This window comes from Eleutherodactylus coqui, chromosome 6 (genome assembly GCF_035609145.1).
Source record: "Eleutherodactylus coqui strain aEleCoq1 chromosome 6, aEleCoq1.hap1, whole genome shotgun sequence".
Taxonomy (NCBI): domain Eukaryota; kingdom Metazoa; phylum Chordata; class Amphibia; order Anura; family Eleutherodactylidae; genus Eleutherodactylus; species Eleutherodactylus coqui.
The window spans coordinates 14,822,863-14,838,421 of record NC_089842.1 but is presented as its reverse complement, the minus strand read 5'-3'; the positions used below and the strand labels follow the sequence as shown (position 1 = coordinate 14,838,421).

General features: G+C 50.8%; 1 protein-coding gene across 5 annotated transcripts in view; it reads right to left on the bottom strand.

Moving 5' to 3' along the window:
• ARHGEF10L (Rho guanine nucleotide exchange factor 10 like) overlaps positions 1-15,559 on the bottom strand; it is a 93,463-nt gene that overhangs the window by 37,363 nt on the left and 40,541 nt on the right. For 4 of the 5 annotated variants that reach the window (XM_066606346.1, XM_066606344.1, XM_066606345.1 and 1 more), the window contains exons 5-9: positions 12,862-12,953; positions 11,723-11,803; positions 9,098-9,270; positions 5,496-5,612; positions 3,046-3,154 (exon numbers count right to left, since the gene is read on the bottom strand). In XM_066606346.1, the coding sequence (XP_066462443.1) occupies positions 3,046-3,154; positions 5,496-5,612; positions 9,098-9,270; positions 11,723-11,803; positions 12,862-12,953 (572 nt within the window). The remainder of the gene's footprint in view (positions 1-3,045; positions 3,155-5,495; positions 5,613-9,097; positions 9,271-11,722; positions 11,804-12,861; positions 12,954-15,559) is intronic. The other variant, XM_066606347.1, reaches the window with a different exon arrangement.

Below are 15,559 nucleotides of genomic sequence, written 5' to 3'. Positions count from 1 at the left end.
GAGCAATGAAGTCCATTGACTCAAATCACGGCGTATCACGTGGCCGTGCAACGCACGCATAACACACGGTGAAGACACGCTCGTGGGCATAGGCCTTGGTCTCCATATTGCTATTACTTTCTGTTGGGTAAATACGAATCGTTATTTGCCCGGTAGAAAACGAAATATATGGAAACGGAAACAGATCCAACATGGCTGACCGCCGGCTGTAACCTCATCTCTGACACATCCGTACTACGGACGCCTAAAAATACGCTTATCTGAAAACGGCTTTAGGGCTTATTCACAGGAGCGTAGGCGTATTTACATCTGAACGTCAGCGGAGTATAATTGCCGGAAAGGACGTTTTTCGACGATCACGGCCAGAGCTTGTTGGCGTAGTCTCGCCTGTTCATACTTTTCAGAACTGTCTTTTTGGCCACCGTATATGCGTCGGCGCGTATTTTGATCGCGTATGTTCTATTTTCAGCAGGTTGACATTTCTACACGCCGTATAATCGCCCGTGTGAACAAATACATCGGAAGCCAATGCCTGAGATGGTCACGTATATACAGTCGGGCATAAAAACGCGCCGTATATGCGCTCGTGTGAATAAGGCAAAGTCACAATCCAATCCCTCATCCAAGCCGACTCCACCCTGGACTGCCTGGAGATCCTCTAAGAAGGCGGCCATTGCTTCCCCCACACTCCAATCAGTGGGGATAGCAGGCGTCACCCAGTTTAGCACACCTGAAACTCCACCTGCTAATGGCAGCCCCAGGTAAGCAAGAGACCACAAACTGCAAACCTCCGGTCCAGGTGGGGCAGCACAGCAAGCCGCCGCCGTCGTCTATGCAGGAGGGGGATCTTTCCCTTACTGACCTCCAGGGAGAAGACCACTTGCTGCAGGGGAGAATAGGGGCTTACCCTGCGGCTCCATGAGGGGGCTGATACCGGACAGGTAACCTCTGTGTCCACCGGATTTGGGGGGAGCGAGGCCCAACAGAGAGGGCAGGAACTGAGGAGGTGATGAGGAGTGTTCCCGCCTTTAGAGATCTAGGAGGTCCCCGTTTTCTGTCCAGATGGAGGCGGTCTCTCATGAGCGTAAGTGAAATGACCGTTTAGCGTCCGCGGACAATCATGGCTTCTGCGGCATTCTATGAATCGCTTTATTTTCCTCTGTTGGTCGTTGTGTTAATTTTACTGAAAGCCTTAGTTCTGTTCTCATCTTTGTCGCAGCCGCTGGTACAGGCCTGGCAGGTAATCCTGGAGGAAATGGCGCAGCATGCTATTTCTTCCGGGAAACGTGCTACCCATATACTGGAAGCTGAACGGACATCATTCTAATAAATGGGGGCCGACTGGACAGGAATCATTTACCCAGTTGGCCGTGAACACTTGTAAGAATGTTCATCAATCCGTGTGAACGCCGTCCGTGTTTTGTGCGATGTGTGTTGTACATCTGCACGTTCTACCCTTGTGCGACACTCGCACGAACATGCTACAATCTTTGTCTCTCAGCATCCCTGCTGAGAGACAGACAGCCTCCCTGCTGAGAAGCCTCGCCCGCGTAACTGTACACATTGCATATAATGGGTTGTATTTGTGTGCATCTCGCAATGCATGGAACCCGCACGACTTTCTGGCCCGTGTGAATGCACCCTAAGGCTGCGCACACACATGGCATCTCTGCTGCGGTTTTTAATTCCGGTTCTTCCGCAAAAAAACTATGTGATTTTCGATAACTACATGCTGTTTATTGATGCGGTTTTAACAATGGAGAATCCTTCGGCGCTCACACGATTTTCAAGGCAGTTCTATTTTTTTTTTTGCTTGCTCTGGTTCAGAAACGCACTAAAAACGCCAAGTGTGAACGCAGCCGTACCCGCTGGTCATCTGCACCAGAGCTCTGGTAGCGCCTACAGATGATATATTGCTCCTCGCTATACGGGGTTGTATTTGTTTTACTATTCTACGGAGAATTTTCCCGCATTCAGTATTTGCGTAATTCCATCGCACGTTCAACACAATGACAAACACACCTATAACTGTAAAGTGGCTGGAAGGGCTCATTCACAAGAGTGTAAGCGTATTGAGGTCGCATAAATACACAGCGAGTGAAAATCACTTACGTCTGCGTATTTCACCTGCTTCTGCGGGTTTTTCTATGCGGACGTGCCCCCGTATTTGGTGTCCAAGATGCAGTGAATACGTATTTGTGCCGGCCCATTCACCTCCATGTCCTATTGTAGCATGTAACACGTACCAAAATAGGACATGCCGTGTATTGGTTCACGTGAATGAACCCATAGATTGCGTGTGTAATACGACCGTGTGAATGAGTCCTAAAGAGTCTGAACCGGCAAGGGCAACGTTGAGAGCTGATGTCAGGCAGTAGTAATGTGAATGCAGCTCTGGATGTGACTGGAGTAGATGATGGGATATAAAAGCAGAAATGGGACAATGTGATGTCATATGTATATATGGACCGTTAATCACTTCTGGTAGAAGAGAAATGTCACGTTGGCACGGATGGCCTATAACCGCAGACCACCAGTTCCAGCGCCATTGTATCTAAGAGAGACGAGACTCCAGCGGGCAAAAGAGCGCAAAAATTGTATCACTGAGCAGCGGAAAAACATCTCCTGTCAGATGGGTAAAGATTTCTGTTCCCCGTGCTGATGGGAGGTCAGAATTTGGCGCAAGCGGCATGAATCGCTGACCCCTTCCTGTCAGCAGGTCAGAACATGTCAGCACCTCCGTCTAATCTGCGCCAACTACAGGAAGCTTCCTGTCCGCAGGGGCCGATATTCCTGTAGAACGATTTCATTACCAAGTGGAATCCACACCACGATGAATTGCTGGGGTGCCAAAAGGAGTCCAGTGCGCTTCCAGATGGGAGGAGCCCTAATAACGTCGCCATTCAGTGTATATCCTAAGCTTTTCAGTTCAATGGAAGACATGGTGTAAAGCGGAGGATTGGCACGGTTACCTCGCGATACAGGGGGATTGAACCCGTGGCATTATGAAACAAGTGGAAGGAGCTTGAAATACAAGTTTCGTACCGGTCGTTTCCTTGCGCTGCAGGAAGGTCACTTTCCGCATGACGGCGATCCGCGTCTTCTCCAGTCCGTCCTTGGTTCCGCTACGGGCCGCTTTCATCAACTGCGTCATCTGCAGAACACAGAAAATACACGATCCACATGGCGGTATTAATACAACAACATGAGAAGACAATACACACGTATGACTACAGAAGGAGGAGGGCAGCGCATATGTAGTGGGGGGGACACGTCTCTCCCAGGTCCGCTATTAACTTTACAGCCTATCAGTGACGGATCATTAAATCGTTAAATTAGGTTTCACTTGTCAGACATAAAGAGCTGCCGGCACTACAGCAAACACATACAGGAGATACCCAGGTTATACCAGCATGCTCCATATCACTATATACAGGAGATGTATAACGTATACCAGCTGTACATAAATAATTATATATAGGAGATACCCAGGTTATACCAACATGCTCCATATCACTATACCCAGGTTATACCAGCACTACAGCAAACGCATACAGCAGATACCCAGGTCATACCAACATGCTCCATATCACTACATACAGGATGTATGACTTATACCAGCTGGACATATATAATTATATACAGGAAATACCCAGGTTATACCAGCATGCTCCATATCACTATGTTCAAGAGATGCCCAGGTTATACCAGCACTACAGCAAACACATACAGGGGATGTATAACATATACCACTATACATATATAATTATATACAGGAAATACGCAGGTTATACCAGCATGCTCCATATCACTATATACAGGATGTATAACTTATACCAGCTGTACATATTGTGGACAGGTAAATGGGAAGGTGCTGGACACTTGGCCTGGGTGAGGTAGGGGTCCTGTCCAGGACTTTCTTGTGGGTCCCAGTGACTTCAGCTGAAAACCCTGAGCTCATTACTGAGACATAGAAGACTGCAAGGCTGTGCAGCCCTGATCAACGCCTGGGAGTGAGTGCGACTACTGTGGGGTCCTGAGCAACATAAGCTGCAGGCTAATCTTGGGTGAGAAGGACCTGATGTATAGCTGGCGCCCGCTGGGTTGTGGTTTGTTTTGTGTTCTGTTTTGCACTGAGCTCTCGTGACGTCAGTGGCCACTGATTTTCTTTGGGTCACTTTGTTAATACTGAAAATAAAGAGCAACTTGAACTGTTATCTGGAGTAAGTGAGCCTCTGTGACTTCACCGACCCCCACCCTCCCAACGTAGACACTGCTACAATATATAATTATATACAGGAGATACCCAGGTTATACCAGCACGCTCCATATCACTATATACAGGATGTATAACTTATACCAGCTGTATATATATAATTATATACAGGAGATACCCAGGTTATACCAGCATGGTCCATATCACTATATACAGGGAGATGTATACCTTATACCAGCTGTACATATATAATTATATACAGGAGATACCCAGGTTATACCAGCATGCTCCAGATCACTATATACAGGAGATGTATAACTTATACCAGCTGCACATATATAATTATATACAGGAGATACCCAGGTTATACCAGCATGCTCCATATCACTATGTACAGGGAGATGTATAACTTATACCAGCTGTGTATATATATACAGGAGATACCCAGGTTATACCAGCACGCTCCATATCACTATATACCAGCTGTATATATATAATTATATACATGAGATACCCAGGTTATACCAGCATGCCCCATATCACTATATACAGGAGATGTATAACTTATACCAGCTGTACATATATAATATACAGGAGATACCCAGGTTATACCAGCATGCTCCATATCACTATATGCAGGAGATGTATATCTTATACCAGCTGTACATATATAATTATATACAGGAGATACCCAGGTTATACCAGCATGGTCCATATCACTATATACAGAATGTATACCTTATACCAGCTGTACATATATAATTATATACAGGAGATACCCAGGTTATACCAGCATGCTCCATATCACTATATATAGGAGATGGATAACTTATACCAGCTGTACATATATAATATACAGGAGATACCCAGGTTATACCAGCATGGTCCATATCACTATATACAGAATGTATACCTTATACCAGCTGTACATATATAATTATATACAGGAGATACCCAGGTTATACCAGCATGCTCCATATCACTATATATAGGAGATGGATAACTTATACCAGCTGTACATATATAATATACAGGAGATACCCAGGTTATACCAGCATGCTCCATATCACTATATGCAGGAGATGTATATCTTATACCAGCTGTACATATATAATTATATACAGGCGATACCCAGGTTATACCAGCATGCTCCATATCACTATATACCGGTAGTTGGCAGTGAATGTAGATTCTGTCTAGCCTTCAACCTTGGCCCTTGAGGAGATCCCTGAGCCTTACTGCAGGAGGGTGGCGGATTCACACATGGAGAACATTGTACCTTGCTGTTGTATCTGTGTTTCAGCTCACGGACGTCTCTTCTCCTGACCCTAAGAGCCAGGAGGTCTCTCTTAGTCTGGCTGTACCTCTCCTTTAGTCTATTAAGGTCTGGTGAAAGCTGCAGGCAGAAAGCAAGACAGGCAGGAAGACGGAAAAAGAGAGAGGAGAAGCAGCGTAAGCCGAGCGGTAAGCACACAGCGGCACCCCACAGTTAGTAAGGGGTTAATACGTGCTACACAGAAGCAACATGTCAAGAACACAGAACATGTAGAGTCAGAGGACACCCAAATATCCCAGTTCTGGTGATCATAAAGGGATGGGGCAATGGGTTGTTGCTAACTAGGGGGCGCCCAATCCAGTCTTCAAGGAACCCCAACAGGTCGCGTCTTAAAGAAAATGTGCTAATTATTGATTTGGTGAAACGAACTAATCACCAATGTTAAAGAGACCCTCCGATCCTGGAGAATCAAAGATGGCCGCGCCGCCTCTGTGACTACCTGAGGCACGCTGTACATTAATATGTATGGGTAGTCTAAGACCCTACATGCTGCTCTGACTGGTCAGCTCTGCTCACATGGAACGCACTGGCCAATCAGAGATGATGAATAATAATGTACAGCGTGCCTCAGGTAGTCAGAGAAGCGGTGCGGCCATCTTTGTTTCTCCAGGATCGGAGGTTCGCTTTAAGGAAAAACTCAAGAAAAAGCATCACCTGAGGCCAAAGTAATAATGAATGATAACTGAATCCAATGATTCCAGGGCCAAGAAGATGTAATAGCACTGCAGTGTGAGCGCTGCTCTGGAGCTTCCCGGTTCATCTCCTAAAGTGCTGGAAGTGATGAAAAACAGACAGTGGCTTGGGTTATGTGCATGAGCGCCATCTTCAGGTACGAGTGATCCCCCTGGGATGTGTAGGAGACCCCCAACTAGTAGCGTGTTGGACCCCTTTGACCTTCGGAACCGCAGCAGTTCATCGTGGTGTAGATTACACTAGATGATGAAATCGTTCTGTAGGAATATCGGCCCCTGCGGACAGGAAGCTTCTTGTAGTTGCTGCAGATTAGATGACGGTGCTGACGTGTTCTGACCAGCTGATAGAATGATTCCTGACATCCTCCTCTGACCCCTTCAATGATAAACTGTTTCCGTCCACACGACCCCCTCTAGCTGGATGTTTCCCTTGATCGCGCCATTCTCTGTATACTCTTCACACCGTTACATGATAAACCTCCCCCATTGGTTTGAAGTGAAATCCCGGTCGGCTAGTCCGATGTCCCGGCCTCGTTGGAAGTCGCTCAGAGTGCTGGATTTCCCCATCCAATGTGGATTCACACTGAAACTGATCCACGGAGAACTCGTCACGTGACTTTATGCTGCACTGCGGGGTCCATACAGGGAAGCGCCAATCGTGAGACGCCAGGGTTCTAATAAAGGGGTCATTCAGTTTAGTAAGAACGGGTTTTACAGGGTCTAAACTTTTTATTGTGCAGGCCAGACAGCAAGTATCCCAAACGACCACTAGGGGGTGCTCCTGTTCTGTACTCAGACAAGGGACTGTCCATGAACTAAAGGTTTTGCATGTAATCGTTCCTTCCATGTAAGCGGTCGTCCGCAGCGACACATCTGAGCTCAGTGGTGGAATCTGCAGTAATATTAACAGCCCAGCCCCAACCCGACACCCAGGGAGGAGGTCGCTCCATCCTGGACTATATTATGGGGTCACTGGTGGCCTGACCCCTGCTGGCAGCTGCCTGTACTGCATTATAGGGCACTGAGTGAGCACGCTGACAGTCACCATCCCGGTAGGTTGGATAGTTCTGTAATAAATCTAACTGGCATCTCCATTTGCCCAACTTTGCCCTCGTCCGTCTTGTGCCAACGCCAGCGGCCAATTTCTAAGATGTAGCTTCATGTGAGTGAAGAAAACAGGCGGCTAGTAGCAGGGAAAGTGTTACCTCTTGGCTTGATATTTGTTACAGTGTATCGGTGCAGGTAACATGTCAGCTTGGAGGCTGCAGCTCACAGAGGCTTGTAGAAACTGGATACATTTGTAACAAACCCTCAGCTGTCAGAAGGATTGGGTCTATTGGCATTTCAGCCTCTGTAAGTTAGCAGGAATGTATCTATTCACTATAAGCAAGCAGAGATTTTGAAAGTGGTGAGAAGTGAAGCTGAAAGTATTAATAAGCTGCCGGCCTTTCCCTCATACAGCGCTGAAGCGTTCTCGGACGCTGCTGAACTCGCACATTGGGGTCGATGATTGCATCAAATAAACACGTTTGAATATCGCATACGGTTTTTTTTGGCTGCGCCTTTTTTTTTTTTTTAGCCGGTGCAAAACATTTATTTAACTTTTCACCTGTTGAAAAAATAAAATGGTGAAGTTGTAGCACTTGTCAAGTTTAATTCTGTGGCACGCCCTACCATTACCGCAGCACGCCTACGCAATGTGCGTAACCCATCGGTAATTATATACCATGAGCTACGCAAACTGCATAACGCGCCAAACTGTCATTCAGCGCGGTACATAAACCGATGTAGCATAAATACTACATTTGTATACGTACGTAATGGTGATCACTGATGCGCTGCAGTTATACCCGCACCATCACCACAGTAGCCCAATGGTGACTGGCTGAAACGGCCGGGATCGGAAGGAACTCTGATCCTGGCTATTTAACCCCTTAGATGCCGTGGTTAGCACTGGCAGGGGGTTGTATTGTAGGACGTTCGTAGGAAGACATTCACGTGAACAACCGTCCTGCAATACAACCCCCTGCCAGTGCTAACCACGGCATCTAAGGGGTTAAATAGCCAGGATCAGAGTTCCTTCTGATCCCGGCCGTTTCAGCCAGTCACCATTGGGCTACTGTGGTGATGGTGCGGGTATAACTGCAGCGCATCAGTGATCACCATGACATACGTATACAAATGTATTCATGCTACATCTGTTTATGTACCGCGCTGAATGACAGTTTGGCGCGTTACGCAGTTTGCGTAGCTCATGGTATATAATTACTGTTCGGTTATGCAGATTGCGTAGGCGTGCTGCGGTGGAAGGCGGTTCGCCGGGACGGGAGCTGCTGTCACTAAGTGGATCTGCCCTCTCGGATATAGAGGGGGGTCCTGAGTAGGGGACCCCGCTCATGTGTTTTGGGTAACACACATCACAGAACAGGAGAGGCCAGTATATTTCCGTCGTTGGGCACGTTCACATGTTGCGCAAATGTTGCAGATCTTACTGTGGAATATCCGCTGCATTTTTCCGTGCCGGCAGGGTGGGTGAGATTTCATAAAACTGCTGCAGATTTTCTGCGCAAATTTCTTCCTTTCGGATGAAAAGGTAGAATCCATGATGAAGCTGCAGCATTTCCACACCCAGCCATCACTATTATGAGTCCCTGCACCTTCATGCAGTGCTGGACCACTGATGGGACATCCCACTGTATGGGGAGTATGCCCAAGCAGCCAGCACTCCCCATATGGGCCTGCCATGATGGTGGACATCCCTGTCTTCACTACTATGGTGTACGGTTGTGGGTTGGCCTATGGCAAAAGAAACAAGTGGCGCTACCTGTAGTAAGCGATTTCCTGTTACGGTACCTTGGGCTGAAACGCTACAAAGGGTTTTGCAGGTTTCGTCTTCCTCTGCACCTCTTCTGCCTCAGAGTCTTCACTATAGCTCTCAAATTCGCTGGAGCTCCAGCCAGTGTCCTCGAAGTCGCCCACGCAACCGTCACGCTGGATGTTCTCGTAGATCAGGTTTTGTCCCAGTCCTGCAAGACAACGACCTTGTATGAGCTGAGGAGGAAAGTGGACCAGTGAGAGTAGAGGGGCTTCTTATTGAATACAAGGGGATCCAGCCCCCCGTTCTCTGATCCTCGACGTATTATGGTAACACGTCTACAGAAATTCCTTTAATCCAGAAACTGTGTGAATGAAGCCGCAGGGCTCAGGTGGCCCTACCGTGTGCCATCCTGTAGCGTGGAAGAAGTTGCAGGGCTCAGGTGGCCCTACCGTGTGCCATCCTGTAGCGTGGAAGAAGTTGCAGGGCTCAGGTGGCCCTACCGTGTGCCATCCTGTAGCGTGGAAGAAGCCGCAGGGCTCAGGTGGCCCTACCGTGTGCCATCCTGTAGCGTGGAAGAAGCCGCAGGGCTCAGGTGGCCCTACCGTGTGCCATCCTGTAGCGTGGAAGAAGCCGCAGGGCTCAGGTGGCCCTACCGTGTGCCATCCTGTAGCGTGGAAGAAGCCGCAGGGCTCAGGTGGCCCTACCGTGTGCCATCCTGTAGCGTGGAAGAAGCCGCAGGGCTCAGGTGGCCCTACCGTGTGCCATCCTGTAGCGTGGAAGAAGCCGCAGGGCTCAGGTGGCCCTACCGTGTGCCATCCTGTAGCGTGGAAGAAGCCGCAGGGCTCAGGTGGCCCTACCGTGTGCCATCCTGTAGCGTGGAAGAAGCCGCAGGGCTCAGGTGGCCCTACCGTGTGCCATCCTGTAGCGTGGAAGAAGCCGCAGGGCTCAGGTGGCCCTACCGTGTGCCATCCTGTAGCGTGGAAGAAGCCGCAGGGCTCAGGTGGCCCTACCGTGTGCCATCCTGTAGCGTGGAAGAAGCCGCAGGGCTCAGGTGGCCCTACCGTGTGCCATCCTGTAGCGTGGAAGAAGCCGCAGGGCTCAGGTGGCCCTACCGTGTGCCATCCTGTAGCGTGGAAGAAGCCGCAGGGCTCAGGTGGCCCTACCGTGTGCCATCCTGTAGCGTGGAAGAAGCCGCAGGGCTCAGGTGGCCCTACCGTGTGCCATCCTGTAGCGTGGAAGAAGCCGCAGGGCTCAGGTGGCCCTACCGTGTGCCATCCTGTAGCGTGGAAGAAGCCGCAGGGCTCAGGTGGCCCTACCGTGTGCCATCCTGTAGCGTGGAAGAAGCCGCAGGGCTCAGGTGGCCCTACCGTGTGCCATCCTGTAGCGTGGAAGAAGCCGCAGGGCTCAGGTGGCCCTACCGTGTGCCATCCTGTAGCGTGGAAGAAGCCGCAGGGCTCAGGTGGCCCTACCGTGTGCCATCCTGTAGCGTGGAAGAAGCCGCAGGGCTCAGGTGGCCCTACCGTGTGCCATCCTGTAGCGTGGAAGAAGCCGCAGGGCTCAGGTGGCCCTACCGTGTGCCATCCTGTAGCGTGGAAGAAGCCGCAGGGCTCAGGTGGCCCTACCGTGTGCCATCCTGTAGCGTGGAAGAAGCCGCAGGGCTCAGGTGGCCCTACCGTGTGCCATCCTGTAGCGTGGAAGAAGCCGCAGGGCTCAGGTGGCCCTACCGTGTGCCATCCTGTAGCGTGGAAGAAGCCGCAGGGCTCAGGTGGCCCTACCGTGTGCCATCCTGTAGCGTGGAAGAAGCCGCAGGGCTCAGGTGGCCCTACCGTGTGCCATCCTGTAGCGTGGAAGAAGCCGCAGGGCTCAGGTGGCCCTACCGTGTGCCATCCTGTAGCGTGGAAGAAGCCGCAGGGCTCAGGTGGCCCTACCGTGTGCCATCCTGTAGCGTGGAAGAAGCCGCAGGGCTCAGGTGGCCCTACCGTGTGCCATCCTGTAGCGTGGAAGAAGCCGCAGGGCTCAGGTGGCCCTACCGTGTGCCATCCTGTAGCGTGGAAGAAGCCGCAGGGCTCAGGTGGCCCTACCGTGTGCCATCCTGTAGCGTGGAAGAAGCCGCAGGGCTCAGGTGGCCCTACCGTGTGCCATCCTGTAGCGTGGAAGAAGCCGCAGGGCTCAGGTGGCCCTACCGTGTGCCATCCTGTAGCGTGGAAGAAGCCGCAGGGCTCAGGTGGCCCTACCGTGTGCCATCCTGTAGCGTGGAAGCCGCCGCAGGGCTCAGGTGGCCCTACCGTGTGCCATCCTGTAGCGTGGAAGCCGCCGCAGGGCTCAGGTGGCCCTACCGTGTGCCATCCTGTAGCGTGGAAGCCGCCGCAGGGCTCAGGTGGCCCTACCGTGTGCCATCCTGTAGCGTGGAAAGGGGTTTGGGAATCTCACACCTGCCGGCTCCTGGGGATGCCAGACTAAAGGAATTTGACTATAGGAGTACATTCACATGGGGCACACCGGGAACTATGTGTTTTTTGCTGAATCGGCAATAAAACAAATGCAGACAGTTTTGCTGCAAGAAGGCCGTCCGGTGTGAATGCGCCTCACAAGCCCCATGACCAGGCAGACGTTCCGTCGGATCATTTGTCATAAAGTGGGATTATAACGTTATTTCTCACCATACTTGGTGTCGTCGTGTTCACACGCTACGTCGTCATAAATAACTCCGTCTTCAGCGCCGTGCGAGCCGGAGGAAAAAACTGCAACAAGAATGAGAAAAAAACATTAATATACATGAAGAATCACATCTATAGAAAGGAACAGAGACCTGTCCCCTATATACAGCAGGACGACCCATCCTATACACCCCTACATACTGGGAGAGGATACAGTCTACAAGGATCTCGACATACACATCCCTTATGTACAGGAGGGCTCATTCTGACATACATGTCCTCTTTATACAAGAGGTGAGGACCCGTCCCCTATATACAGGCAGATAAGGACCCATTCTCACATACCTGTGCCATACATACTGAACAGTAAAGACTCATCCTACACTACCGCTATGTACAGGATGAGGACCCGTCCTGAAACTCACGTCCCCCATGTACAGGAGGAGGACCCGTCCTGAAACTCACGTCCCCCATATACAGGAGGAGGACCCGTCCTGAAACTCACGTCCCCCATATACAGGAGGAGGACCCGTCCTGAAACTCACGTCCCCCATATACAGGAGGAGGACCCGTCCTGAAATTCACGTCCCCCAGATACATGTCCTGACATTTTCGTCATATTCTGAGATACATATCCCCAATATACAAGAGGGTGAGGACCCATGCTGACATGTCTACTATGTCTACATGAGGGCCCGTCCTGACATACACATGGCCTATACTCGAGAGGATGAGAACCAGCCCAGTAGAGACGATTTATTACTATCACACATAGGGCCTGTCCTTATAGCCCCACTCCACATACAATCATGAGATATAATGTACTCTATATAATCATTAGTCACAAACAACCGCGTTACTCCCGGCCACTGCCAGTGCTCCGCACAACTCCGCTGCTCCCGGCCACTGCCAGTGCTCCGCACAACTCCGCTGCTCCCGGCCACTGCCAGTGCTCCGCACAACTCCGCTGCTCCCGGCCACTGCCAGTGCTCCGCACAACTCCGCTGCTCCCGGCCACTGCCAGTGCTCCGCACAACTCCGCTGCTCCCGGCCACTGCCAGTGCTCCGCACAACTCCGCTACTGCCAACCACTGCCAGTGCTCCGCACAACTCCGCTACTCCCAACCACTGCCAGTACTCACATTTCTGGCTCAGGCTCTTCTTGATGCTGTATGTATAGACCTCCGGCCGCCCCGGCCCCCCGCGCACTTCATTACTGACACCAGATTGCGACCTGGAAAGATAAAGCAAATTAAGAGTCCCTTTCCCTGCACTGACAACAACAGCAGTGGCCCCGGGGCCCCCCTGTCCTGGCACACAGGATACAGTGACTGCAGACATAATGGGTCGGCCGCTTCTAGGAGGAACTCTGCACTTCTCAAAATTACCCTGACATTTCTGGGAGAGTTTGGGGGAAACACATTAGGGCTAAACAATGGTCGCTCTGTCTCCGAGCTGTCGCTGCAGTCTGGGGGTTCAGCTGTCTCTCATCATATCAGGGGGTCTCGGCCGATCCGTGCCCTCAGCGTCTGTGTAATGCTGCATCCTTCATGTAGTGCTGTAAGGTTACATTGTAACAGCACAGAGTTCTGGCTGCTGTACAAATCGTTACAATGTATCATGAGGGTCACCCTATAATAATCCCTTCTAGTGCAATCCCAGCCCTGCCCACAATTACCTGCGCTTAACCCCTTACAGCCCAGCAATTCCCTCTGCTGCCATGGATCTATCCAGCAGGAAGTGGCTGGAAGCTTCAGACTCCAGCGGCACATCCCGGGCCTCGCTCTCGCTGCCCCCTCCCTCCTTCCTCCGCCTCTGTCTGACTCTCCCAGGACTGGGGGCTGTAGGGTGACATTCTCACCGCAATCTGCATGTGAATGGCCTGTGGCGGCTCAGAGCAGCAGGACAGGCGGCGGACGCGCAAAATCACGGCGGGCAAGAAACGTCCCAGAAACCTCGGAGAGCTTCCACAGGCCGACCCTCTGGGTGGATGTCTGTGGTGGAAATATCGAATTTCCAAATACCAACTTTACCACGTAAGGGTGCGTTTATAGGTAGCGGAATTACGGAAAGTCTGCGCCAAAATCTGCATCGAAAGATGCAGTGTTTGATGCGGACTTTGGCGTGGATCCACCCAAAATACCGGATATGTAAGCGCACCCTAAGGACTGCTTGACAAGAGGCTGCGAAATAGTCCGCTGTCAACATCCGCAGGTCTAAAAGCGGATTTTGATGTGGAATTGCGGATGGAATTCTGCCGTTTTCAATTCTACATCACAATCCGCACGTGAGGCCGTCCTTGTGAATTTCGCAGATTGATATCGCACTCTTAAACTCGCTATTTTGCCTGCAAGTGCGACGCATTTTGTGAGAAAAATGCATCGCAGTACATGAGGGCTGAAGGGTTTTAACACGCGTGAAAAGCATGTCTCAATTGGCAAATGTAGGAATCGCATTGCGTCGTACCCGCGTGAAACTCGCATGTAAGTGCGATGCAATTTTTTGGGAACAGATCTGGAGCCTATTAGATTAATTAGCCTTTTCAATCGCCGCGCGCAAATCAACGTGCGTGAAATATGCCGACCCGCGCTCAAAAAAAACATGGTTTGTTCCGCAAATACGCAGCGCTCATGTGAAGGGGCATCACGCCAGTCTCATATGGACAGGTCAGATTCTACATGTGGAATCTGGCCCTGTCCCCGGCTGGTCATCACACGGCTACCCACGACCTATCCGTAATGCCAATTGCAGACGGGCCACAGATTGGACGGATTCCACTGACTTCAATGGAAGCCGTCCGTGCGGAATCAGCACTAAAATAGAACAGGCTGTGATTTAATTTGCGCATGTGAGCGGACGCGCAAATGGTCTATTGTTTGAATGTGTGCAGAATGCCACGGATCGTCCGTAGAGGTGATGATCACGGATTGCGCAATTCAAACCCGGTCGTGTGAGACCGGCTTTAAGGGCACGTCTACACGGCAAGATCGTCAGTGAGCGTCCTAAAGTCGTGCCAATAAATATCGCTTTCTCACAGGAGCGATGTTCGTTCGGAGGATGGAAGCGGAGCGCGCCGGAGATCTGCCCGCCGCCCGCCTCCACTCGCTGTGAACAGGCAGTTCCTTACGCTGAGTGAGAAATTGCTCGCTTGTCACTTAGTTTTCAGTGAGCTGAAATTAAGCCACCAGTGACTAAGGGGGCCGACACACCGGCGGAATATATCCTTGTGGGATCTGCCATCTTGAAATTTCGTACCGCAACCCACACGGCCAAACGCGGATTTTGCTGCGGATTGGCGCTGAGGTTTTGCTATTGTCAGAGGTGCGGGATATTCTACAAGATGTTACACAATATCGGGGGTGGAAGCCAAAACCAGAAGAGATGGATGCAGAATACCGGCTGTGGACGCCGGACAACAAGGCAAATGTTACAACGGCAACTCCCATCGTGTAGAACTACAAGTCCCAGCAGGCGTCTCGTGCTACGGCTTCTGATTCTTACACCGTTTAGCAATTTTCTAAGAAATGTAAGTGATAAGAAGGAACAAACCGCGGCGGCCGGGGAAGGAGGAGGGAGATTCCGGGGTGAGCGCAGCGAGGCGGCTGTCACAACACGGAGGATTTCCTAAAGCAACATCCCCCTAGACCTTTCCCATCACACTGCCAGCAGCAATACTGCAGGGGGCGCTACTACAGGCAGATCTGAGCTGGACTGCTCCACCTGCAGAGCATCGCTCTGTCTCCTCTATCTCCTGATAGTGATATATCCTGCAGATTATTCCACTACTCACCTCTAGAGATCTGCAGAACATCGCTCTGTCCCCTCTACCTCCTGGCAGGT